Source organism: Chiroxiphia lanceolata, chromosome 4 (assembly GCF_009829145.1).
Source record: "Chiroxiphia lanceolata isolate bChiLan1 chromosome 4, bChiLan1.pri, whole genome shotgun sequence".
Taxonomy (NCBI): Eukaryota; Metazoa; Chordata; class Aves; order Passeriformes; family Pipridae; genus Chiroxiphia; species Chiroxiphia lanceolata.
In genome coordinates this window covers 31168475-31193311 of record NC_045640.1, presented here as the reverse complement: position 1 = coordinate 31193311, position 24837 = coordinate 31168475, and the positions used below count along the sequence as shown (strand labels likewise).

Here is a 24837-nt window from a genome sequence, read left to right as displayed (position 1 = left end):
TGAACTTCTTTCCATATGTCACAACTAAGAAAAGAAGACATACAGTAAATAACTCCAATGGTTCTGCAAGGCCAGTAACTTCGCATAAGCATCTAACTCTAGGAATAGTGAAGTATCACCTTCACAAAAGGCCCAGCAAGAGCGTATTTTATCAAATCAGAAAGTGAGAAAAGAAAGCCAATAGTACACTCACCAAGGGCAGTGATGATCCATTTTCAAAATGCATCTGAATAACCCCAACAGAATTCCAAGCATCGCAAAAGGCAAAAGAAAAAAAAAAAAAGTCAGAAGCACAGATACATGTCAGATTTAAATTACTCACATAGAGATTAAGAATTACCCATATTTATTGTGTACCTAATCTATTTAACAAATATGTGCATTTAAATTCACATAAAACTGTTTACCTGCAAGTGAAGTGCAGATAACCTAAACTCAAAACACCCGATCTGTCACGAGCTTAGTGATTTAAGAAAACGCAATCCAGAGCTTCAACTTCAGGATTTGGTTCTCATTCGGTATAGGTTTTTCAACTGTTCTTTATTCTCTGCCAGAGCCTTAGAAATGGGGCTAATGCAATTACTACTAAGTCATTACTAATTACTTAGTCATACAACTAAATATATTTCCAAGAATTATGGTTTGCTTTTATAGAAATATACACATATGCACATGAGGTTTTTAAGAACTTACCTTGCATGAAAAATACCGAACAGTTTTCCAATTAATCACTCTTCATTAACAAAATGTGCACATGAAAATTGAAGTAATTGAAGTAAGCAAATTTTGACAAGGTAAGGACAAAATAAAGGTATCCTGCAAAATATATTAACTAATGGCATTCTGCAAATTTCATTCACATTTTATACGATAACACAAGTCACTCTTTTTCTCCAGTAAAAAGATATATGACTATTTTCCTATCTTACATTTCAACCACCATTCCATAAAACACAACCAAGATGCCCTTTCTGCCTCAATTCTGTTATTCTTTCACTGCCTCTGCTGCTCTGCTGGACAAAATGGAATGTCTTCTCCACCTCACAATCATGTTGGAAGGTTTGATGCTGTATCAGCTGAAGAGTAACTGGAACAGCCTTAAAGCTAAGAATAGATCATCCTTTGAGGAAGTGTCTTCTCTCAAAGATGAAATTTAAAGCACTGGGGGCAAGAGTGAAGAAACGCACAGACATCCAAGCTTGCTAGAGAAAGGTCAGAGAGAACAAAAGCCAAAAGAAAGATTAAATTAGAAAGCAATCAGACTTCTGGGGACTACAGATGTTAACTTCTTTTTGTGGCAGACAAACAAAATCTTTATTTTATTTCCCAGTTAGAAATGGGAGAATGTTTGGCTGCTTCTTTCTTTAAACAAAAGTAACCTGCAACTTATCCAGTGAAAACCAGGATATTAAGTTTATTACCTCAGATAAGATGTGACATCATGATTAGATTGAGATGGGTAGTGATGTTTATTCAGATTCTAACAAAAGAAGCAAATTTTTGTTTATCAGCTATTTTTGGTTACATTCTTAAAGAAAATTCATTATTATGTAAAGAATGTAGAAGACCACGTAATCAATGCTGGCATCAAGGAAGCCATCAAATGAATTAGACTAAGTTACAGACTTTCCTAGAAATAAGTAAATGAAAACTAAATCTGAAAAAAAATCTAAGGGAAAAAAGCTTACCTGCCAAAATATTAAACCTGAAAAATCTACTCATAAAAAATAAAAGCTGTTGTGTTAAGGAAAAAATGGATTAATTCAGAAAACCACTTATTTAAAATATTTTCTTACTTGTCGCATACAGAACAGTGATGACAACGATCTGGTTTTACAAGATGGCATCTGTCACAGTATCTGATTGCTAAAGAAAAAACATTCCAAGATTAGAGGTCAATGTACAGTTACACATTTTGATACCTGAAGTCTGTGCAAAAATAAATACTAGCAGCTCAGCCCAGAAGAACCCCCCAGGAAAGCATTTCAACATGATCAGAAAGAGTCGCAAATACCAAAGCATTCTTTAACTACTTGCAATGCTGAATCTATCAAAGTGAACCCAAAAAGCTCAATTTTTGCAATCTCTGCTAATCATGCTAATCATGGTTTTTTCCTTCCAAACCCCCAGCTTTGCAAAACAACCAACGAACCAACAAAACCCACAAAAACCTACTAGACTGGAAAAACTTTAAAGATCATTCAACAATATAGCTATTTTAAGCTATTGTTCTAACAGCTTTAATTTACTATATGAGATTATCTCTTGGATTTGCTTAGCTAGCCAGCATTCACAAACTGACAATATCAGTAGGGTTAGATTAACTCTTAGTTTGGAAGAACCTTTGTTCTTGCTACTGAACAACCAACAAGTAAAACAGTAACAATTTCTTACTGTGATCTATCTATCTATATATAACATGCAGATAGTGATTCTTTTTTTATAACTATTTTTTTAACCTATGTAAAAACAAATCTGTGCAGCTAATGACTGCTACAGCCTCTTCTGCAGCTTGTTAGTTTTACAAGCTACTTGCTAAAATCAATTTGAAAACATCTAAAAAGTGTCAATCCACTTTAAAATCCTAAACTGTATGCCACAATTTACTTTCCAACAATCTTTACGCTGAATAAATGTAGCTGCACAAAGTTACATTAAAGTTAAGTTCTTGGACCATTTTGTTATTTTATGAAGGATGAAAAGCACTTCTTCCCTTCAATCCAAACTCTTAAATTTTTTTTAAATTAGTTTAGGTAGTACACCAAGACACCTGTCTTCAGTGGCCTCCAGAACATCTATTTACCTCCAGACATTGTCCGTGTATAGATAGGAAGATCCTTGGCTGCCCGTCTTAAGACTTCTTGCTGGGATTCACCTCTAGGTTCTCTCTCTAGGGATTCCTTGTCTGAATATGATAGATGAAACTGGAATAATTTTTAAAATCAAAGAAATGTTAGCAAATTCCAAGTTAAATAAGCAACTGTAGATGTGTAATGAGAAATAAATATTCATTATATGAAGATGGATTAGCAGCAAGTACAAGGAATTACAGCAAATAACCCAGTGTTCCCAAGACAACTAATTCAGTTTATGGCAAAATTAAAAATACTTCTGATTTGGTATCAACGTAGAGATGAATGCTTTCAGAATTATTAAGCAACTCTCTTCAAGAGGAAGATCAAGAGCTTATCATTCCCCTGAAAGGTCAGCTAATTTACTTCTGTAATACCAAATATTAGCTAGTGAATATAAGCTACGGATGTCAGTATTTAACTGAAAGAAAATACACTACTAATAACAGCCAAAAAGATAGCTTTATTTCTCTTCTGTCTGGCATTTTCCCTTTTATTCTTTGTCACTAGAGAGTTGCTGTTCTTGTCATGCAGGTGTTACTACTCTGTTTTTACTACAGAGACTGGCTGAGAGAAGGAAGAGATGGGTGTCCTATATGACAGAATAACCACATCTTGAACATCTTCCTGAATAAAATGACAACTTCTGTTGTCATGTATAAGGAACTTCTGTTCCTTATACTCTAAAGTCCTTTGCAACACAGCACCATAGCCTTGTCACTGTAGCTTCTAGAAATGGGCAGATGCCAAAGACTTTAATATCTCCATCTCTGATATTCTCCAGAAAGAGGATACAAAATCATCTCTGAAAAGAAGTCCACATTTGGCAGGAAGAGTGGCTGTCTCTAACCTGTGCTAGAAACAGAAGCCCACTCCATAGCATTTATGTTTACAGGAAGGCTAGTTGTTACAATATTGAATTTTTTCCTAAAAGGAAGTGAGGCAGTAAGTAAAACTAAGGAAGCAAAGAGAAACATAGAGTTAGGAACCTACTCTCACCACCATAGAGAAGGCACCACTCCACTCTTCCTTGCAAAGCTCACAATCTTCCAGCTGAAGCTGGAGATTCACCGTTTAGCCTGAGTTTCTCAAGTCACCATTCATTTTTTTCCCTTCCAAGAACACACTCTTACCAAAATCTGATTTGATTTATATTAATGATACATACAATTTCTCACTGCAGAAACTTGGTTCAGAATACTTTTTTTTAAAATGCTGGTTGGATGTAAACAGAGCTACCTACTCCATTATTTTGTACTGGTCCTCAGAGTAGTCCTAAGTTTACAAACACTCCTTCCTGGGAAACCATCTTCTCTCCCACCCTCATGCAGTACTTGCATATAGCTAGTATGCACAGGTACAGAATGGCACACACTACAGCAAAGTCCCTCAAAGTCTACTTTCTATATGTGTTTAAGTTTGAAATAAGCTTAAAAGAAAGCTGTGCAGTTTGCACCAGCTACACTATTCATGAAAACCAAATGCTGAAACTGTTTTTCAGTATTCAAATGAGTTTTTGCTAGATAAGTCAGTTCAGTTCATTTGAAAAGATAATCCTTTAGTATTCACAGACTTCATCCTAGAAAATGGAAGTCAAGCAGTAACTTAACATCACAAAATACCCCAATTAAATTTTGAAAATACTGCTCTAGTAGAACAAGAAAAAGACATGGAACAACAAAGATGTCACTTTCTGCCAGCAACATTGTGTAAATTCAAAGAACACAGAAACATCACACATTGCTTTCTATTACCCAACTTCCATACCCCATCTGAAGTTCTTCAGTAGTATTGTATGATGGCTTTGGAATCCTACTGTAATTAGTAGGATTTGTCAAAATGTTTTGGAAGTCTTTCATTGGCATCAGTCCAGTGCTTTGAACACCCTTCTAATTATTGCTACAGTCACCATATACATGCACACATTTGGCTCTGTAATTACCAAATGAAATAGACTCCTAATTTATTTTGCTCCTCCCTATCCCAAGCTGTAGTAAAGACTGCAGTGTGAACTTCAATGAAAACCGCAATTAGTTTGAATTATCTACTTGTTTCTGCAACTACGTATCTTAGTGGTGAATGAAAACTATTCAGAAAAGAACCTCTGCACTACAGACAGCAGAAACCACCAGTTATTTTGTGTTGACATGGTACTTAAAGCAGCTAGACTTACGAGTCCATGCTGAAGTAAGTAATGGCTTTGTGGGTATTTCAAACTATAGAGCAGCCACAGAATGATTCCTCTTGGCCTTGGAGGTTGCGTGACATAGCACCTACTGAGGACTAGGGGGTTTCTGAATAAAGAGAGGATGGAAGAGGCCAAAAAGTTGTGTTGGTTGTACTAAGCTGCATGGGGAGCATTTCCATCAATAACCTTTTTTCCATGTGGCTGTTGTTTACTAGCTCCCTTCCTGCTTAGCCAGCTGTGGCTTCCCAGCATCAGCTTACCCAATGTGCACTCCCACTACAACGCACAAATTCCTTTATACCAAAATACATGGGGAAGAATCTTTAATTCAGAGGACAGCAGACAGATGCTGGCAGAAAATATAAGTCTTAAACATGGGGAAATAAAATTTTGCCCACATAAAAGTCTGATATTCCCATGCAAAAATTTAAGCTAGTAGTTCAAATAACTCACATTTTTCAAGTGGACAGGATTTTTTCTCCTTAATGTCATAAGTAGCTCATTTTAAAATATCTATTAAAAACTTTAAAATTTAGAGAAGGTGTTATTTTTTTTTGTCTTGGTCACTATATTGATTGCTATCTGACTCACTCCTATTAAGAAGCTGTGTAACTATCATCTGTGTTTTTCTACACAGTGTAAGACTACATCAGATCAGAGACTAAGTTATTCAAATACTACAGAATCCGGCATTTAACTAGGCTATTTCAAAAACAAAAGTTAAGTTTATCTTACTTCTTTTGAAGGATTCATTGGTAGCGTAAAGATTGTTTTCCAATATGACCAGACGAACAGCATGAAAAATATGTGGTAAGCAACCAGGCACACAACTAAAATTAAAAAGGAACAGAATTAATACAAACAGAGCAGTGATACTGTAGTACTTACAAACAGCTCTGCAAAAGCTTTGCAACAAAAATACAGCACTGCAACTTTACATTAGACATACACACTCTGTGGGGAAAGTCATGATAGAGTCTACATAGATTACAAAAGTTTGAGGGGAATGGGCCTATTAAAGCCCCATAATTATTTAGCAAGCACTCTCTCCTTACACATTTGTTAAATCCTAATTAACTGATGCATCTCTGCCTTTTAGCTTTATAAACCATGCAGGGAGACTGCTAACCACGCAAACTCCCCCTCTCCCAAAAACGTCCCAGCCCCCTGCCAAAGGAAGTATAGTTATCTAAATGATGACAAGAGTGAGGGGAGTCTTGGGGTGGATACACACATGATACCTGAGCAGTAACTATAACCAGTTAATTTGTTTTGCTAGATTTTAGGAGGGAGGACAGTTGGGTGGTTTTTACAAACCTGCAGTTCCTTTAAATTAAAATGTTCATTCACTACTTTTTGTTCTTCACAGCCAGTGATTATTCTTATATTTTTAACAGATGCCAGTGAGCATTTATCATGCTGAATTGTTTTACTAGAATACAGAAGGTGACATTAACTTTTCCTAAGAGCCTGCCATGGATGGATAGGTATTTCTTCTTAAAATCTCTCACTGTACTAAGAAATTCACTACAGTAAATAGCATATCTAAAACTCATATCCCCTAATTAACTTACTCCAAAGACAGGAAAGAGTATTTTTCTATAAATTCATAAGATCATTAAAAAAACATAAAGGGAAACCTGTACTTTAACTACACAGTCTGATATATTGCTCTTGTATGGTTAGCTCATGGGCGGTTTTTTGTACGTAATACTATTCAGTGCTAAATAAATTTCTATAACACATGCATGATGGAGTGTATAAATGCAGGAACAATTGCCCAGGATGATCTTATTTTTTGTAATTTTTCCCCAATAGTAACACTGAATAAATATTTCTGGTGTTGAAGTTTGTTTATTCAAAAAACAGAAACACTGTAAATATTTACTCTTATTCACAAAGCAGTAAAAACAATAAAAAAACCCTAAGAAAATTTAAGGAGCAACTCTGTACAGAGCTTTAGAGATGACAGAGGAAAAGAGCCATATGCCAAGCCTATAAACTGAAAGAAAAATCTGATCAGCATAAGTAAGTGATAGAACTGGACTCCACACAAAGAACAATACACTAAAAGACCAACCAACTTGCTATTGCACAAGCTTCTGGACAGGAACAGTCCACATTTTTATCAGAACATTTCTATCAACTATAAAAGCCCCCTGATTTACTCAAACAAAATCAGTATTTTTTTAAACAATAGTATATTCAAGGCATACAGTGAGAGCAAGGTAGGGCAAGTTACCTCAGTTCTGTACACGATGCATTTACTAATCTGCATCAGTATTCTATTGTTGTGAGAAAAACAACAATTGCGATTGATAAGGAAATTGTTCATACATTAAAGGAAAAAAAGAAAAGACTACTGAAGGAAGATGAAAGTTTAGCCTAAGGACATTATCCCAAGATTCCCCTTTAAAGATTGCACAAGACTCGAGCTCATCTTGTTTGATCTTGAACCTCAGTTCTCCAACCTGGCCAAGGTCCCAGCTGGTCACTCCTCCCAGGTTATCTACCCACCAGTTTTTCTGCACTGCGATGGAGACCCTGGGCTACCCACGGCTCCACTGGGTCTGTTGAGAGTCCAACATAAAACCTAATTTCCCTTGAGACAGTGAAAGAAGATTTCTGCATCTCCCTGGCAGAAATCCTTCTATTTCACAGTTTTTCTGAACCACCCCCCCAAAACCCCCAACCCAAATGGTGTATCCCTTGCATGAAGGCAATCTATTTACAAATAGCTAGGATGGCTAGAGTTGTCTGGAGATCTGAGGCAACCTGTAGTAGGGCTGAGTCCCATTTGCCCAGTTTTCACCCCGGAAAAAATTTAGGGCGGAAGTATAAGCCAGGGTAAATTTCTCTTGACTGGCTGAACCTGACCAAGGCCTTGAGTGAGAATTTAATGTTCTCCAATGCATTTTGCTGATAATTCTAATGTGTTTTGTGAGCAATGCATAACAATACACTTGTGTCCCCTCTCACACAGAATGGAGCAGCAAGAAACTGGAATTACTTCAGTGCAGGTGCTGAAATTTGCAGATACGTTTATGCACTCATATGTGTGGAAAGATCACTGAACTGAAGAAAGTTTTTCAAGCAAATGTTTCTTAATTGATAAGCACTTTTTCTAAGTGAGGGACTTGCCAATGACTTGATAAAATACGCTGGAATTACACAAACATAAAAAGCATAAAGTTTATCTCCTAACTCTTAACCCCGTCCTCCAAAAGCTCTGCAGCCCCACACTTTACATTTCCATGCTGTGCCATAGTAGTAAAATAGCACCTGAAAAAGTAATCTAAACATGTTACAGTCTCAGGGTAGGAACTGTAGGAACTGCTAATGAGGTAGTTTTATTATATTCTGAAAAGGCTACATATCCAAAGGATTTTGTTTCTTTAAAGACACTGGCTAAAAAGAAACTACAGTAAAAATTTACCTCCCATTTAAATAGATTGCATCTGCACCAACACCCTGTTCATAGCCAGAAGTCCTGCTTTTACAAGAGCTTTCTCTGCTATGAACACTTTTTTTTAAATAACAGAATATGAGGAGTATTTTAGATGGCACATCAGAAAGCCAGTAGGAACAGCGAAATTTTTTTCTTATCTTTATTTGCAATATTCAGGAATAGCAGGATAATAAAAGGAGCTGAGGAACACAAAAACTATACTTATTTAAAACTAGTTAGATTTGTATCTTAATTCTACTAGTAAACTACTATTCTACCCAGATATATGAATTCCACTTATAAACAGATAATAAAAATCTTACCTTTTTCTCCAATATTTGTCATTGTCACTGAAAAAAGATAAAAAAGGAAATAGTAAAAATTATGTTTAAACAGCAAATGATGTAACTGAATATTTAAACTTTTTTTTTCAAAGAGGGAAGCGTAATCATCAAACAATACATGTTTAATATCAGACACTATCAAGATTTTATGCTGGGTATATTCATTATGTGAATAGGTACAGAATACCAACTACTTACAGTGTTTTTTTGGCTCCTATTCCCAGGCTCGTTTCTTGAGAACTAGTACCTCCATCTATCTGAAACCGCCCAAATTTAATCCAAGAAAAGCCACCCCTGCAGACCCGTTATTTCTTTAACTATGGTTGTACGGGTTTCACTGTTGAAGCAGAGGTATCAGACTCCAGAACTGGTTTTGACAGCAATACTTGGTGATACCTTAGATCTTCAAAGCATAAAAATTTAAAGTACACAAAAGTTGCATTTAGTTTAAGAATTTGCCCATGGATTACAAGATTTAGCGATAGTAAAAGAGTGAGAAAGATGCAAGTATGTCAGGCATGGAGTGGAGTACACAGGTATCACACATCAGTCACTGCATTTTCCACTCTTGATCACATTATTTAAAAAAACGTAGCCATCCTGCAACAGGTGTCGCAGTAAGATCAAAAACTCCCAAGTGATCAAAACCTCTTTCCACTAAAACCACTCCACCACACATTTATCCATCCTAGTTAAGCAGTCTAAAAACTAAAACTAAACAGAGGCTGCATAGCCAGGACTTGTCAGCCTGGAGAAGGGTTTTGGGAGGGCCTAACAGTACCTCCAGGAAGGCATCGAGGAGGTGGAGCTGGGCTCTTCATACTGGTGTGGTGTGGGAGAACAAAAGCCAGTAGGTGTTAAGTTGAAATTAAAGGATCACATGTGATACAAGGAAAAACTTCACCATGAGAACAACCCATCAGTGCAGAAAGCTGCCCAGGTATGTTGTACAGACTCCATCACTGAAGTTTTTCAAGACTCAAACTGATAAAACCCTGAACAACCTGCAATGACCTCACATCTAACCCTGCTTTGATTAGCAGGTTGGACTAGATAAACTTAGGTCCTCTCAAACAAGAATTATTCTACAACTCTGTAATTATAAAATAGGTCTATTAAAATGGAGATATGGCTATAGCTCTACCAAAACAAGCATCTACTTTTACCTGAGGGAAAACAGTAAGCAACCATGTTTATAAAGCTCTTCACAAAAATCAGAAAGACACCACCGAAGTCGCATAAGCCACCATAAACTCTATTCTGCTCTCAGTTTTCTGAAATATTTAGAACTTGATAAGCTAAATATCCATCTAGACAACTGCTAGAGAGAAGCTGAGGGAACATGTATACACATTTAACTCTGAGGAACAGAGAAGGTCCACTACAATAATGAACAAGAATTGTGAAATTGCAAGTAAACAGTCATCCACCAGATGACTGTTTACAAAAGAAAAGACATCCTTAGAGCTGATGTGTAATTTAAAAGTGTTGGAGCTCTCAGATGAGGACAAATTAACCACCACTTAAATTCTGACTTTCTTTCTCCACTTGGCATGGTCAGCAAAGTATGCAGAAACTTTGACAGTCTTCTTGGAATAACTACTCTCTGTTAATTAAAAAGCCCTTGCCAAGCATATATTGCAGAATCACCAGTTTCAAAATAAAATCTATTTAACCAGCCTTCACAATGATATGTGGTATTCTTCTCTCCTTACAAGGGAATTACATAGAATATTGTGAAAGCAGTTGTAATCTTTTTTCCACCCCTTATCTTCGGATAAAATGTATTTATCAATGTCTTTGAGGCATCTAAATTTTTCACAAGCCTGTAGGTAGAGGGCAAATACAAGTAATAAATCCAAATTTCATAATCTCAACTGGACAGCAAACCTACAGCTTTTCAAAATTTCTGTCCACCTCTGGAAGGAAATGCATACTTCAGATTCTTCATCTGCTCAGAGGATTGTCTTTTCAGCTTTTCTGGTATCTAGCTTGGAAGCCAAATGTTCCTGACAGTCAGTACCATGAAGGTTAAAACACAAGTGCCCAGAGACGTCCAGCTAATCTCAGCAGGGTGAGAACATGGGTTTTTTCGAGAAATCTTGTCATTTTAATCTCTTTTACCACCTGAGTATAACTCAAGAGTTATTTCATACACTCCTGACTTTCAACTACTTTAAGAGTCCGAAGCAGAAGAGGTAAGGCTGAAAAGAGTACCTTCAGTCTTACTCTCTTTTTTCTCTACACATACTGCAACTGGTGTGTACAAGGAGACTGGCTGCATTGCCCAACAAGCATTCTCGCAGACGGTGACACAGAGGAACATGCAAGATATCCAATAACCTGTATGAGGTAAAGTACTATTCCTTCTGCTTATGCCTTTCAATTACCTTTGACGAAAGTTCCCTGAAGGAGGTGGGAAAGGAATGGACAAGCATCTGCAATACCACAGCACCAGAGAGGAAATGAAAGGGGGATTTTTTTTGTTTGGTTTGGCTTTTGGGTTGTTTGGTTTTGGGGTTTGTTGGTGGGTTGTTTTGCACAAATGTGACAGAATTGACCAGCAGGAAGAAAAAAAAAAAAAAAAAAAAAATCGCTCTTAGAAATCAAACTCTCTCAAATTTCTCTAAAAAATAAATTTTCTCTATTTGTTGAATGAAGGTGATACAAAGAGTTCTTAGAGTAACCACGAGATGTTTATAATTCTAAAATCACACTATTTAAGTGCATGGAAAATAATTATCTGACATGAAAAATGCCACTCTAATTTTGGTTTGATCGAAGAAATGTTTGTTATTTTCCCCATCCTCTGAACAGCACACATGATGTATTTATTTAAACCAAATTTTTTACTTTTCATTAGATTCAGTGATACAGCTTTACTATATTATTCAGCAGTATTTGATCATTTGGTCTTCCCTGAATCATTTATATCAGTATTTCCGGCAGTTTTCTCATTTCTCTTCCAAGGGGTTACATTCACTGTCTTAGTGCACAGAAAAGTAGGTCAGACTGTGCAACCCGTCATTAATAAATATCAGCTGAAATGCTGCAAATGCACTTACTGGTAGTCAAATAGCACAGAAATAATATGGGTAAAAAGCATTTATGTCTACGATGACTAAAACACTAAGGACATGGCAATCCCAACTGCTAAGCAATTTCTGGAAGAAAACAGGGTAAAACCCTTTGGGACCAAAATGGAATGGTACTCCTGTATATTCAGAGATGGAAATAATTATAAAACTGTGACCTGTCTTCAAGAGATCATTAAAAAGTTACAGCTTTGTTCGTCTGAGATACTGCAGGGGCCAATTTCATTAAGAATCATCCTTCCCCTGCTGAAGCGTCAGGATGCCATTTACAGTTCAGTACTAGCAGACTATCACATCATTAGAGCCTCTCCGGATAATTACGCAGCTTGCAGATGGTGCTCATCAGAATTAGGGACCAGGCTGGGACACACGCAGGACTTCAGCCAACAGAGAGGCCAATTTCCTGAGCCAGAAACATCGTTCCCTGCTTGTCCTGAGCCACAAGCAGCCAGAAACTGGAACAGCATATTCTGTAGTCAATGCTGCTAAACAGCCTGCGCTTGCAAAAAAACAATTGCAAAGAAAACAAAAGATCGGAAAAAGTCCAGGATGGTTTCCATCATCAAATTAGTTTGCTAAGAAGAGAAGTCATACTGCTAGCACCTTGCACTGCATCAGACCTTAATTAAGTGACAGAAATGGATTCTCCATTTCTTGAACTACTGTTCATTTTCTCTAGGAATGTTTATTCTCACTCACTTGTGGAAAAATTAAGTAGACATCCATCTCCATACAGCTAGAGACAGTAAGACACACTGCTACCGAAAAACTCAAAAGAGTTTGGAAGATAAAATTAATGTAAAAAATTTGCATTGGTTTTGTAACATTAAATTTTGCTTGACTTCTAAACCCAAAATCAAAGTTCCTGAACTGTAAATGTAATGGTTAGATTTAAAAAAAAAAAAGGGGGGAGAGAAAGCAATTAATTTTTTAAAGCTTTGATAAAAGTGGATATACAAAATCGTGCTTTCATATTTTATGTATGTGTTTAAAATATTTAAAACTTTGGAGTGGGAAAATAACACACACCTGATTCAGAGACTCTGCAGCCACATCTATAAATAGGTTCTTCTCTCAAACTTTTCTGAATTTTAACATCTTGGATCTCATTCACAAAACTAAGTACATATTTTATCTTTATAGCATGTTTGAATCTGGAAAACACTGATCTATAGATGCAGTTTAACTCAGCTCTGTGCACACATAAAAGTGTTTTATAGTTGTGACAAGTGTTCTGTCATTGCCTGCAACGGTCCCTTAGAAAAAATATCACTGCTTGCAATAAAAACCTACCTCTCTGCTAGACAGAGCAGTGATTTGCACTGATTCAGAGTGACAACATGCCACCAGCGCTTTGCTTCAGAACAAAAGTAACAAGTATTTCTGGGATATTTAAAGTTGCTATAAATAGCTATTAATACTTCATCAATAACCCTTATATTTGGATTTGATGGCATTTGTGAACATTTCAGTAAACTCATTTTAACCCTGTGCCCATCAAACTGCATCACCATCTGCCACCCAGCAGCAAGCTCCTATTTGGTACCTTTGTAGATAAGGTCACAAAACCAGTGCATTTGAATAGAGCATCACTACAAACTGACTTAATCTTCTTTACAAACTTCCCATTTATGTTCCAAATCACAAGGACTGACTGAAGAGTGAAGACTATTTCTAGCAATGTTGTAGAGTCAGATCCTTTTCAGCAAAAACAAAGTACCTCCTGACAAGAGCATCTATTAAAGTATGTATCAAGCAGTGTTAAATCTTTAATTGAAAACATAATCTTATCTAATAATTATATCTTCACCATAGACCTTACGTTTTCAACTTCAGGCCATGGTTTAAATTTCAAGGCACAAAACCTATAGGTAATACACCGGGCACTACATGGAGAAATAATCAGCCATGCTTAACATAGATTTCAATTCCATTTCAGAAGTGGTCAATGGCAGCTGCACAGGTGCACTGCTGGATATACTTCAGAAGCCAATTTTACTTCAGCTGCCAGTTTCAAAACTTGTCTAAAAGTACTCAGGGATCACCAAAGAGGGGAAAAAAAGTGGTATTTGCAAAATATGGAATAAAAATGCAAACTTTCCTTGAACAAAGTCCTTTTCTACCTTAGCAGCCAATGTACAGACAGAGTATTTAACTGGTATTTGACAACAGCCAACTGCAATGTTACAATGTACTTGTATTTCTATAGACAAAGGTAAGATGTAGATGGTTACAAGACAAAAGCTGCAAGTACCATAAATCCTTTAATTCATCTGAAGAACATACTCAGCAAAGAGCTCAAATCCGGCAGACCAAATTGTGGGTCTGACTTCCCCCCCACCACCTTTTTTTTTTTACCTCTTATCAGCTTCTATCTCCATATTTTCTGCCACTTCTTATTCCCTGATGACCCTACGTCAAGCCCACAGGGCACATACTAATCCTGCCTCTAAACTGTGATGAATTAGGCAGCTTTTTATCCTGTTATAATTCCATTCCACTGATGGTACACTGATGGTCAAAAATCTCAAATCAGCACTAATCAATCTGATCCTGCAGCAAAACTTTTTCATGATCATTAACATCTTCTGCATCTGGATGTCATTCCAGATTTTCTGTTCCATTCTGAAGGTAGCTGTGGACAGACACAAGCTACATACTCTACTCCAAAAACAAAGATGTGGCTTATGAGCTCTTCTGACAGTACTGTGCATGTCTTATTGTACCCCCTCTTCAGCTGTGCTGAAGTCACTCTTTTCCAAATCAGGCAAATCATTCACCAGGTGGCAATACTTCCTCCCTTTCCCTTCAGTGAAGTAGTAAGGAAATGCTTAGTGCTCATTTCTTCCACAGCAAATTCGTTTTCCTTCTTTAAAATTACAAATTCAAGCTACATTTTCAGACAGATTCCCTGAGCAAGAGCATAATCCTTAGAATTAAAAATCAGTAACATGTAAAACATATACACATACATCCATATTCTATTTATAGGATAACCCTTTCATGAGCTCAGTTAATATTTTCACTAAAAACATCTGTCACAGCACTGTCAAATTTTTACATTTTCCTTCTTATGTGCACGTCCAAATTACAAACTGGCAGGAAAACAAAACCAAATGCAAACAAAACAAATAAACAAAACAAAACAAAAAAAGCATCTCAGTATCCAAATTTGTAACAAACATTTCTGACAAACAACTATCAGAAAGTGCAAATAACTACTGGTTCTGCCTTACCTAAAGCATGGAGCGGGCAACTACTCCAAGTCTCTTATAGTTCTACAAAACTGAGTGAGAGATGCATCTAAGAAGGAAGACGTAAGAACAATTCTTTTCTTTCCATATGAAACATGCAAAGATTTTAATAAACACTAAATTTTCATATTTGGGTTTTCAGAAACACTGAATCCAATGTGTATTTTCTGAGTATAAACACATGGACGAGGTGCTCGCGGAAAAAACTCCATTTGAACTTCATGATAGTATTGTTCCATATATCCTAGGTTGAAATTTCAGTAACTTTAGTTATCAAAGTTCATTGTACTCTTTGCAGGTTGCCTGTATTTCCTCATCTTTTTTAGAGGAAGAACAACAAGTCTGTATCCCTCAGGTTCTCATAAACACATTCAAATTTTTTTTAAGAGAAGGGATACTTACAGGCCCATTAATTTTAAACACAAAGGAAGGTATTTGAATGAAAAAATCAACTATTATTGCCAGACAGGTTTTGGGAGATGACAATAGTGGCAAAGTTAAGAGAATGGTACCGGAATAGAGAGAAGCAATTTTTAGTCAGGTGTTTTAGGACCAATTAATTTACACATTTAATTCCAGTATTCTATAATAGGAAGAGGAGAAACATTTGCTAGCGTTCAACACCCTTGTCCTTTTCCTTAAAGGTTAAAACAGGATGACCACTTAACTGAATCCAGAGACAAACATGGTAATACTACTGTTAAAAACAGTGAATTTCTTTTTCTATTCCTAAAACCTTTTTCAATTCCTAAAATGCTTTTCAATGCTGTAGCTATTCAGCTTTAGGGATGAAAGGAATCAGACTAGTAGATTTCTTTTTTTAAAAAAATATAATGTTCCTCCTACGATGCTCAGACTAAAATTGCAGAAAAACCCCTCATTCAAAATACTACATTTGAAACACTACTAAAAGCTCAAAATAGCTCATTACTAAAAGGTCAAATAAACCACTTAAAACAGAGCAAAGTCCTTGCTAAGTCCTACTGCACAATGGTTAGCACTGTTCCCTTTATGTTGTCATTAGCATCAATGACAGTAAGCTGCAGGGAAAAAAAGCAGCTATATACGTCCTCTTTTAGCATTCAGTGCTGCAGGAATAAAAGATGCACTGAGCAGACAGGCTGGCTTCAAAGCACTGAAATGCTTACAGCCTATTCCTGCCGTTGGCTTTCGTTCCCAGAGTTGTTAGTTATTCCTTCTGTTGTTTACACTAAATATTCATTAGTAAGACAAGACATAAGTTTATTTTATCTTATTATGCCAAAAATGAGGGAAAGCATCCAGATACAGATAAAAGATGGAATTAGCGGAAGTTGTAGATGACTATTATGCTGAATTCAAAAACCGGTAAGCCAGGCAGAATGGGAAAGGGGTGGTAGTGGGGGAAACTGAAAAAAAAAGAAAAAAAAAAATCACTCTTATCCATAGAAAGGAATTCAGTAAAAGACGTTTTAGCAGAGGCCCAGGATTCTCTCTTCCTCCTCTCCCATCGCAGACTTTATGCTTTGAGGGGTTTTCAAGGCATTAGGGTACCACAGTTTACAGTTTGAAGCAGGTTTCAAGCATGTCATTTCCTTAAGACAAAAGCTTACGGGCTTTCAGGTAAGCTAAAACCCAATCTTCCTCTGTTATACAGAACTATGCAGTAGGAAAAATACAGTTGATCCCTGAAACAGTAATGCCCAAAACAAGCCTCCTGTACCTAGGACAAATGTTAACTACAGAACAACTTTCCGCTTAAATATCCTCTCCCTTGTCATGCCGGCTAACAGCTCCTCTCTCCAGGCTCACTCGGTCAACTTCTCCCAGAACCCTGCAGACAATTCACCTCCTTGCACTGGAGGCAGACACTGCATTCTTCCTCTAGGGAGGGCACAGCAACTCTAGCTAAAGAGTGGTGCTCAGAACTAACAGATTTGACTATTATTAAGGAAAAAATAAAAGATGCAAAAAGCCCACCTCCAACATAGGAACCACACCAAGTCTCATACTTCCCTCCAAAACAGAGGCGCTAGGCCTGGCAATCATTTTTCGCTTAGTCCCTCAATGCTCAGCCAAGCATCTATAGGAAAAAAATCCTATCAATCTTCTATATACAATAAAAAAAATAAAATCAAAATTACATACCAGAGTGCTGAGATTTCCAAGATGAATAGCTGAAGACTTACAACTCATATTCCTTTATGCCATTATTGTAACACTGTTAGTGAAACATCAGTATACCACACACTAGCCCCTAAAATTAAAAGATTCAATTGTTTTCTACAATTGAATACACTATAAGAGAAGTCAAAATCAGAAAAAAACCCAACACCAAACCCAGAGAAAACAAGGGAGCCTGGCAAGCTGGTCGTTTAATAAAGCCCTCTGGCTTGGCTACTCAAATTTACACAAATACTCATATCACACCCAGTCTCCAGTATGGGATTAATGATTTGCCTGACGCTGAGGAACAGGTGCCAAGGTGCATGGTCAGGATGACTTCCGAATGACATGCAGGTTTCCGATGCCAAAGAAGGGACCAAGAAGTTGTGACAGCCGGGCATTTTCTAGATGACTGAAGAGTGGCACGGGGCGACTCGCGGATTTCCTGTTACCTGTTCCTGCTCCCACGCCGGCTGACAAATGGCCTCACACGTTACATGTATGTGTATGTATGTGCACTGTGTGTCTGTGTACAAGCTGTCACGCCGAATGGACGGCGAACTCTGCTCAGCCACCCGCATGGTCAGACCCCGCTTCCCAGGTCCGGGATTGGGACCAGCCACCCGCTGCGCACTCCACGGAGGAAAACTCGCGCCCGTGAAAAGCCCCGTGCGACTGGATCCCTCCTCGCGCGGGATAACCAGGCGCTACCAGGTCGCGGAAAGAACGAGGCGGGGTGATGCCCCTCGTCCGAGCGGCCGGGACGAGAGGGGGTCTGGCCCAGCCCGACCCGGCCCGTTGCCAGCCCCAGCCCCAACCCCAGCCCCTGCCCCGGTCCCGGCCCGGCCCGCGGGCGTGGCGGCGGCGCCGGCAGCACCGGGGGGCGGCCCCAGCACCGACACCCCACAGACGCCGCCGCAGCCCGTGTCCGTCCCGCCGGCTGCGCTCCTCCGGCAGGGGCGGCGGCGCCCGCCCCCGTCCCGCCGTGCCCCCCGCCCGCCGCGGCACTCACGCAGGCAGAGCTGGGTGACATAGGCGTAGTAGGACCAGCAGAGGATGCTGGAGATGAAGAGCACCGGCACCCAGTAGAGCAGCCGCTGGCAGCGCCGCCGCACGCCGCCCCAAGCGCCCGGCGCCCCAGCTGCCGGCGGCGGCGGCGGGGCCGCCATCTTCCCGCACCGCATCCCGGCCGCTCGCTCCGGGGGCCCGGGCCCCGGCCGCGCTCCCCGCCGGAGCCCGCCCCGGCCCCTCCCTCCCCGCCAGGGCCGCTCCGCCCACCGCCCGCTCGCCCGCCGCTCCCCCCGGCCCGGGTAGGGTGGCAAGAAAGAGCCGCCTGGGAGCTCACAGCGTCCCGTCGGCGTCCGACTGGCTCCGCCGGGCTGGGGGCACGGCCGAGAAGTTCGGGCCGGGCGCAGAGCGGCCCCGCCCGGTGAGGGCGCGGGTCGTGCCCGGAGCGGCCGCCACGTCTAGGGACACTGGGCCGGGAAGTGCCCCGTGCCCGGAGCAGCATCCCCGGGCTTTATCCGCCTCGGCAACAGGGATGGCGACACTTCACCGCGCCCTGCAAACGCTTTAAAACACCTGGTTAGGAAAAGCACTGCCTCGTTTGCAAATAACGTTTCAAAGTATTGTACGATGAAAAGCAAGTGCTGCGGGCTGCGGTGCCATGGCAAGCAACAGGCTGTGCGAGGCCGAGGTGACCAGACCCGCTCTTGGCGGCTGCTCGGCCGGGGGAAGGGAGCGTAGGGTTGTGCTGACTCACTGTGCCCCGAAAAGACTTTACTTTCTGGCCATCGTAATGAAGCGCTCGTGAGGTGTCACAATAAGCCCAGCCGGCGTTGCAGTATGTGCACCCAAATTGTTGCTGAATTATGATTGCAAAATTGAAAATACCAAGCATGGGCCGTAGTGTTTCTGCAATCTGCTAGAACCTTTCAGAGCATCGGCAGCGCAGTAGGTAGGAAGGAGCCGGTTGATTAAAATGTGTTTTGAAAAAAGGCTTGTGTAGTATCTCAAACGGGAGACTACACATGAAGCTAAGTAATCACAATCTGGAAGGCATTCAACTGCTATTGATTTAGGAACAGGCTACAAGAGAGGAAAATATGACAAACCCAATAGTAGGTGCGCTGTCAGATTTCAGAGTACGAAATGGAGTAGGTAGCACATTTGTTGAAGAGACAGAAGTTGTCCGGATGGCTGCAGTTTTTTTATAGGATGAAAAATCATGCACCCCTCATTATTGTAAGATCAAGCAGAGAAATTTCAGTTAGCCACAGTGAACTGGGTGAATGGCCAATGCAGGATGATGTATCAAAAGGAATAACACATATCCCATGGCAGTAAATTATCTTTGCCTATTCAAGAGAAAGACTTGTCTATCATTGTGAAGGGCTCAGTGAAACCATCTCCTCAATGTATGGTTATTACAGTAGAGAAAAGAATGAAATATGCCATCAAAAGACTGGAATATAATAATTTAAGAAAAGATTCTGCATAATGGGAATTATGTATTTTACATTAAAAAGGTAAAGATATAGTGAATGTTGCTAAAAACATACATTTGATATTCCTGCATATTATATTTCACAAAACAAGAGCAAAGGGAGCAAAACCAACATGACATAGACAATAAAAGCACTTTATTTTACTTTAATTAATTATGCAAGTCATCACTTAGAACAGCATTTTAATAGAGCATTTAAAGTATTTGACTTTACTATGTTTTAATGCAAACATCCTTGGTTATTCAAAAGAGATTTTAAAAGCATAAGGAATAAGGTTACCAGTGCCTGAAGCACACCCAATGCTTTAATGGCAAAAGTTAAAAGAAATGAAGGCAATTTAATTAATTTGATGGCTTTTTGAACTTATTTGGAAATACATGACAGTGACCTCTCTCAGGTACCAAGGATAATGTATCTATTTTGTTGTGTGTTTGCAGGGACGTGGCTGCACCATGAGAAGTTCACAGCTGGATGCTGTATATGTGAAGTATGTTTTGCGTCATTCTTGGGGGCTGTGAAAGACTTCTTCCTATAAACACTTTTAAAATGCTCTATATGATATGGGGCTTATTAACAACAACACATACCAGGGAAACAGTAAAAATTAGAGAAAACTTTATAATGTAATTTATTCATTGAAGTCATAGTTATTATACAAAATTATGCATATAGAAAGGTGGCAGTCTGCCGGAGGACAGAAATTGTGTGAACAATTTCTATTGCATTTCTGCGACCTTTGCCTTGGCATGGCTGGGTGCAGACAGTAAGAAATACTGCGCCACTGATATGGCTGCAGGCCTTGTGCCAAGGTGAAGGAGGAGTTATTTTGGCAGGAAAACAAGTTTTATGGACACCTGCTGTGGTCCAATTGGTACTGTACAGCTCAGTGTGTTTTTCTTATGTATCCAATGTAGAAAAGAATCACATCTCTGTGTCACAAGCAGCTTATAAGCTGTCTTCCCTCTAATAAAGCGGACATTTTGCCTGATCACATTGATCTAAGAGCAATCTGTCTGTCCCCCTCCGCCGTTAGCAATCTGCCAGAGGTGATGTGTTACAAAGACCTTAAATTATAATTTATCGTAAAATTTCTGGTCAGGGGCCTTTTATTACCCCTTCATGAAAATGGGCTTGTGTAGTCCAGCTTTCTGACTTTTCCATGGCCACTACCACCCTCTGCTCTCTGCTCAGATTTCACGATAATCAGAATTTTCCTATTTAGTGTGCTATTAATTACATGAATAATAATTATTATAGCATATGCTTTACCAGAGCTCCAAAATCATGATCATTCTGGTTTAAAATTAGCCCATCCAGTGAAATAAACAGGCAAACCTCACGTTAATTTAGGTGGGACAAAAAAACCTGCCTTGACTGATAATGCCAATTACTTTGGAGCATCCTTTGGTCAGAGCTGTAAAGAATCACCTGTCCTTGTGTTTTCGTCCCAGGGACGTGGGCTCTCTAGCTCTCCTTCATGGCCACAGTTACTTTTTATTCCCTCCATGACTCTCATCACTCATGGGTGATGGCGGTGATGGCCATGAGAGACCCTTTCTTCTGTACCTTTCCTCCTCTTCCTCCCTCTGTGGTATGACCTACAGACATTTTAAGTAACAGCAGAACAACTCAAGAGCGAGCATATTCAAAGGAGAATTTGTACTATGGCAGAAGTAAATACTGGCATAATCTAAACCCATTAGGTGTTAATGGACGAGTTTCCCAAATTACTGTACTTGGGCTGCCTCTCTCTATAATGAGAGAGGTTACTTGGGGAACAGTTTATTGCTGCTTGTATGAAAATGTTCACAAGGAAAAGATAGGGGAAATGAAGGTAATTTTCTTGTCGGGAGCTGGGCTGTGAAGGTAGCTGGTGTTTAAGGAGGCAACTTGAGTATTTGGCAAATTGAAAAAAAAACGTTCTTGTCACAAGTGGTAATACCACTCAGCTTTTCTCCTCAGGCAAAGTATATGCGAGGTACTGCTGGTGGATTTTTTGTTTTAAATGTGTCTCTCCTGGAATACATTTGGAAATTTCTAACATTACCATGTCTGACTATTTTCTGTATCCAGTTGTGTGACCTTGGTAGCATGAAGGGATGTTAGAGGAAGGGGCTGCCACACATAGCTCTGTGGCCGAGCATCCTCTTCCCTGCTGGAGCCCAGCCCAGGCACTCAGTGTCTCCTCCCTGGTGAAGGTGGCTGCTGCTTTCCTGCCCAACCACCAGCAACTTCAACAGTGCCTCTGCACTGCACTCGCACAAGTGCCAACAGCCAAGTTCCTTTCTCCCCTTTGGCTGTCAGGGCTGAGTTTCACTAGTGAAAGCACCTGCCCCCCCTTGTGCAGCTGATCTTGCTGAAACAAGCAGCTTCCTGCTCCACATACCCTTGTCAATGAGTCTGGCTGACCAGGGTTCTCTGCTGTTGTCTTTTGGGAGTGTTGTGCATCTATATGCTTGGCTTCCCCCCTTCTTTGTCTTCTCACTTGACAAGGTCCTTGGTCAGATGACATTAATAAAGCAGGTGCTCTCTCCTTCCATATGCTCTGACAGATAGATTCCAGCTGGGCTCAGATACAGAAGGGGAGGGGTGGGAACTGTGCCTCTTTCTGAAGGAAGGCATCTTGGTACCCTTAGCATGCAGTCCTAATTAGAAACTACTCCTTTGCAACTCTAGGGGCCTCTCTGCTTTGTTGAACCATCTCTAAATAAAGAATTACACTGTTCCAATTGCTGACACTAAAAGTTCTTTGACACTTACAGTCAGGTGATGCTGCATTCCTACACTGCTTACTGTGTATAGATAGTTAAGAGCATTTTGGTGCATTTAAGAAGTAAGAAACTACTAGTAGTAGTTAGTAAGTTGTCTATCTAGAGCAAACAGTAGTAGAAGGTTTGTATATGTCTAATGAAGTTACACAGACATCTTGAATGTATTTTATTAAGGTGTGATAAACAGTTCCTGACACTCAGTCTTATAAAGTAATGGCAGCAAAATGGAAGGAAATTTAAAGGGAGGATATTTAACACATAACAGAGAAAAATTATCTGTTAATGATAATTTAGCATAGTGAGTCTCTTCAGAGCACAGTTTTATGCAATTTGAAAGGTTATAAAACTTCAAAACAGTACAAATAAGAAAGTAAAATGAGCCACAAAAGAAATGTGATCATGAAAATTAAGTCTTCTCCTTAATGTGTATGTGAATTGAATACCACAGCACTGCAGTAAGAGAGCATCTGTAGCTGGAAACACCATATGTTTATCTAGCTCATTACATTTTGACTATAAAATTACGCTGAATTCTTAAGACTACCATTGCAACAACTGAGTGTGGAAAATAAAGACTTCACATTATTAGATAATTAATTTTAAGATGTCACAGGTTTACTGTGCTAGAACAGTTTGAAAATCACAGAATCACAGAATATTCTGAGTTTGAAGGGACCCACAAGGATCATTGAAGTCCAACTCCTGGTCCTGCACAGGACAGCCCCAAGAATCACACCATGTGCCTGAAAGCGTTGTCCATATGCTTCTGGAACTCTGTCTGTTAGCAATAAAGCATGATTCATTTTATAAACTCATAATAGCTTTTTTTAAGTTCAGTATTTCTTTCATTATTTGGTCTATTTCAAAAATCCCAGACTAAGTATATGCAGAGTACAGTGACAGATAAGCACACACAAAAAATGTTCTTAATTTAAGATGCAATTATCAGACTAGGCACTTACAGTCTATAGACTCTTAACATGTCCTCCCCTATGTAAGCAATCTGATAGGGTGGAATACTTTCTCCCCCACCACATCCTGTGTATTCAGTGGAGCAGCAAGAGGAGGAGGGACAGTAGGACAGGAGTATACATATTTGCTCCTACACAATACACAGAGCAGCACCTAGAAGCAGGAATGCACACAGACAGACATACACGCACAAGGCACTAATTAGGTGAACCAGCAGCTTTACAGGGATGCTCTCTGGCCTTCAGGACAGTGGCTGTTCTGCTCGCTTATCTCCAGAATGTTTGAGTGTCGGACCACGCTTACCACACAAAGGAAAAGAAATCCCTCTGCAACACCTCTGGCGTAAGGTGTCACCTAGAAAATGCATGTTGCATCTCAGCTGGAGTCAGGTACTGTCTGTGTATAGTTTGTGGCTCCTGGCTACATGAAAACAGGCAGCTCAAGTAGCCTCCCCAGTGTCAGTCCAGCTGTCAAATGTATTTTAATTGAAGAACTGGCCTAGATGTATTCAACTTCTTGCTCTCCCTTCATCTCAGCTCGGTACTCAATTATTTGCAACTGTTTGGATACCCAAACCTAACTGTTGTCATATGATTTTTTTTTGTTTGTTTGGTGGTGTTGTGGTGGTTTGTTTTGGGTTTTTTTTGTTTTGTTCCAAGTAATGAAGTCCCTCCTCAAATGTCTTGATTGCTACCTCTGGATTGATACAATACTATATTTGTCAGAGTCTGCCTTCAAGGAAGTTTTTTGAAGTCCTATTTGGGGTTATTATCCACCCACTCTTCTGTCACTTTCAGCAGTAGTGCATTGTTGCAATTCATGCATTGTTTTTTTCTCAGATGCACCCATCTGTAAATTTTCATTCCCCTGCTGCTTCCCCTTTTGTCACTTAAGGTGGGAAATACAGGATAAAGCTAAACCAGCTCCAATCAGTACTAGTTCTGGTGCAATAGAGATCTGTACAGTCGCCCAAGGAGGTCTCTGCTTAGGCAAAAATCAAAATCCCTGTAGTGGAAAACCCCTCAAGAGCTGTATTAAGAAACCTTATCCCATGCTGTGTGCACCAATCCAGTGCTTTCTGCCATTTGCAATAGAAGTTAAGTGACTTAATGGTTGACTCCAAAAGTAGACATCTAAATTTAAAACTATCAGTCTGACAACCTCCTTTTTTCATTTTAGATAGGCTCATTTAAACCTTCGTCTACAGCTAATGCCCCAAAATGCCTTGACAGACCTGAGCCACTTTGTGCCTTGGTCATAC

At 39.5% G+C, this 24837-nt stretch overlaps 1 protein-coding gene across 7 annotated transcripts in view; it reads right to left on the bottom strand.

Annotated features, from left to right (window-relative positions):
• ZDHHC2 (zinc finger DHHC-type palmitoyltransferase 2) overlaps nt 1-18689 on the bottom strand; it is a 37408-nt gene extending 18719 nt beyond the window's left edge. Inside the window, exons 1-7 of one of the 7 annotated variants that reach the window (XM_032686199.1) lie at nt 17309-17567; nt 15164-15230; nt 8812-8838; nt 5776-5870; nt 2804-2924; nt 1797-1866; nt 194-226 (exon numbers count right to left, since the gene is read on the bottom strand). In XM_032686199.1, coding sequence (XP_032542090.1) covers nt 194-226; nt 1797-1866; nt 2804-2924; nt 5776-5870; nt 8812-8833 — 341 coding nt within the window. In that variant the 5' untranslated portion in view covers nt 8834-8838; nt 15164-15230; nt 17309-17567. Of the gene's footprint in view, nt 1-193; nt 227-1796; nt 1867-2803; nt 2925-5775; nt 5871-8811; nt 8839-9613; nt 9632-15163; nt 15231-17308; nt 17568-18338; nt 18523-18671 lie in introns of those variants that run through there. The other 6 variants (XR_004356780.1, XM_032686200.1, XM_032686196.1 and 3 more) reach the window with 6 other exon arrangements.
• Between the last annotated feature and the right edge of the window lie 6148 nt (nt 18690-24837).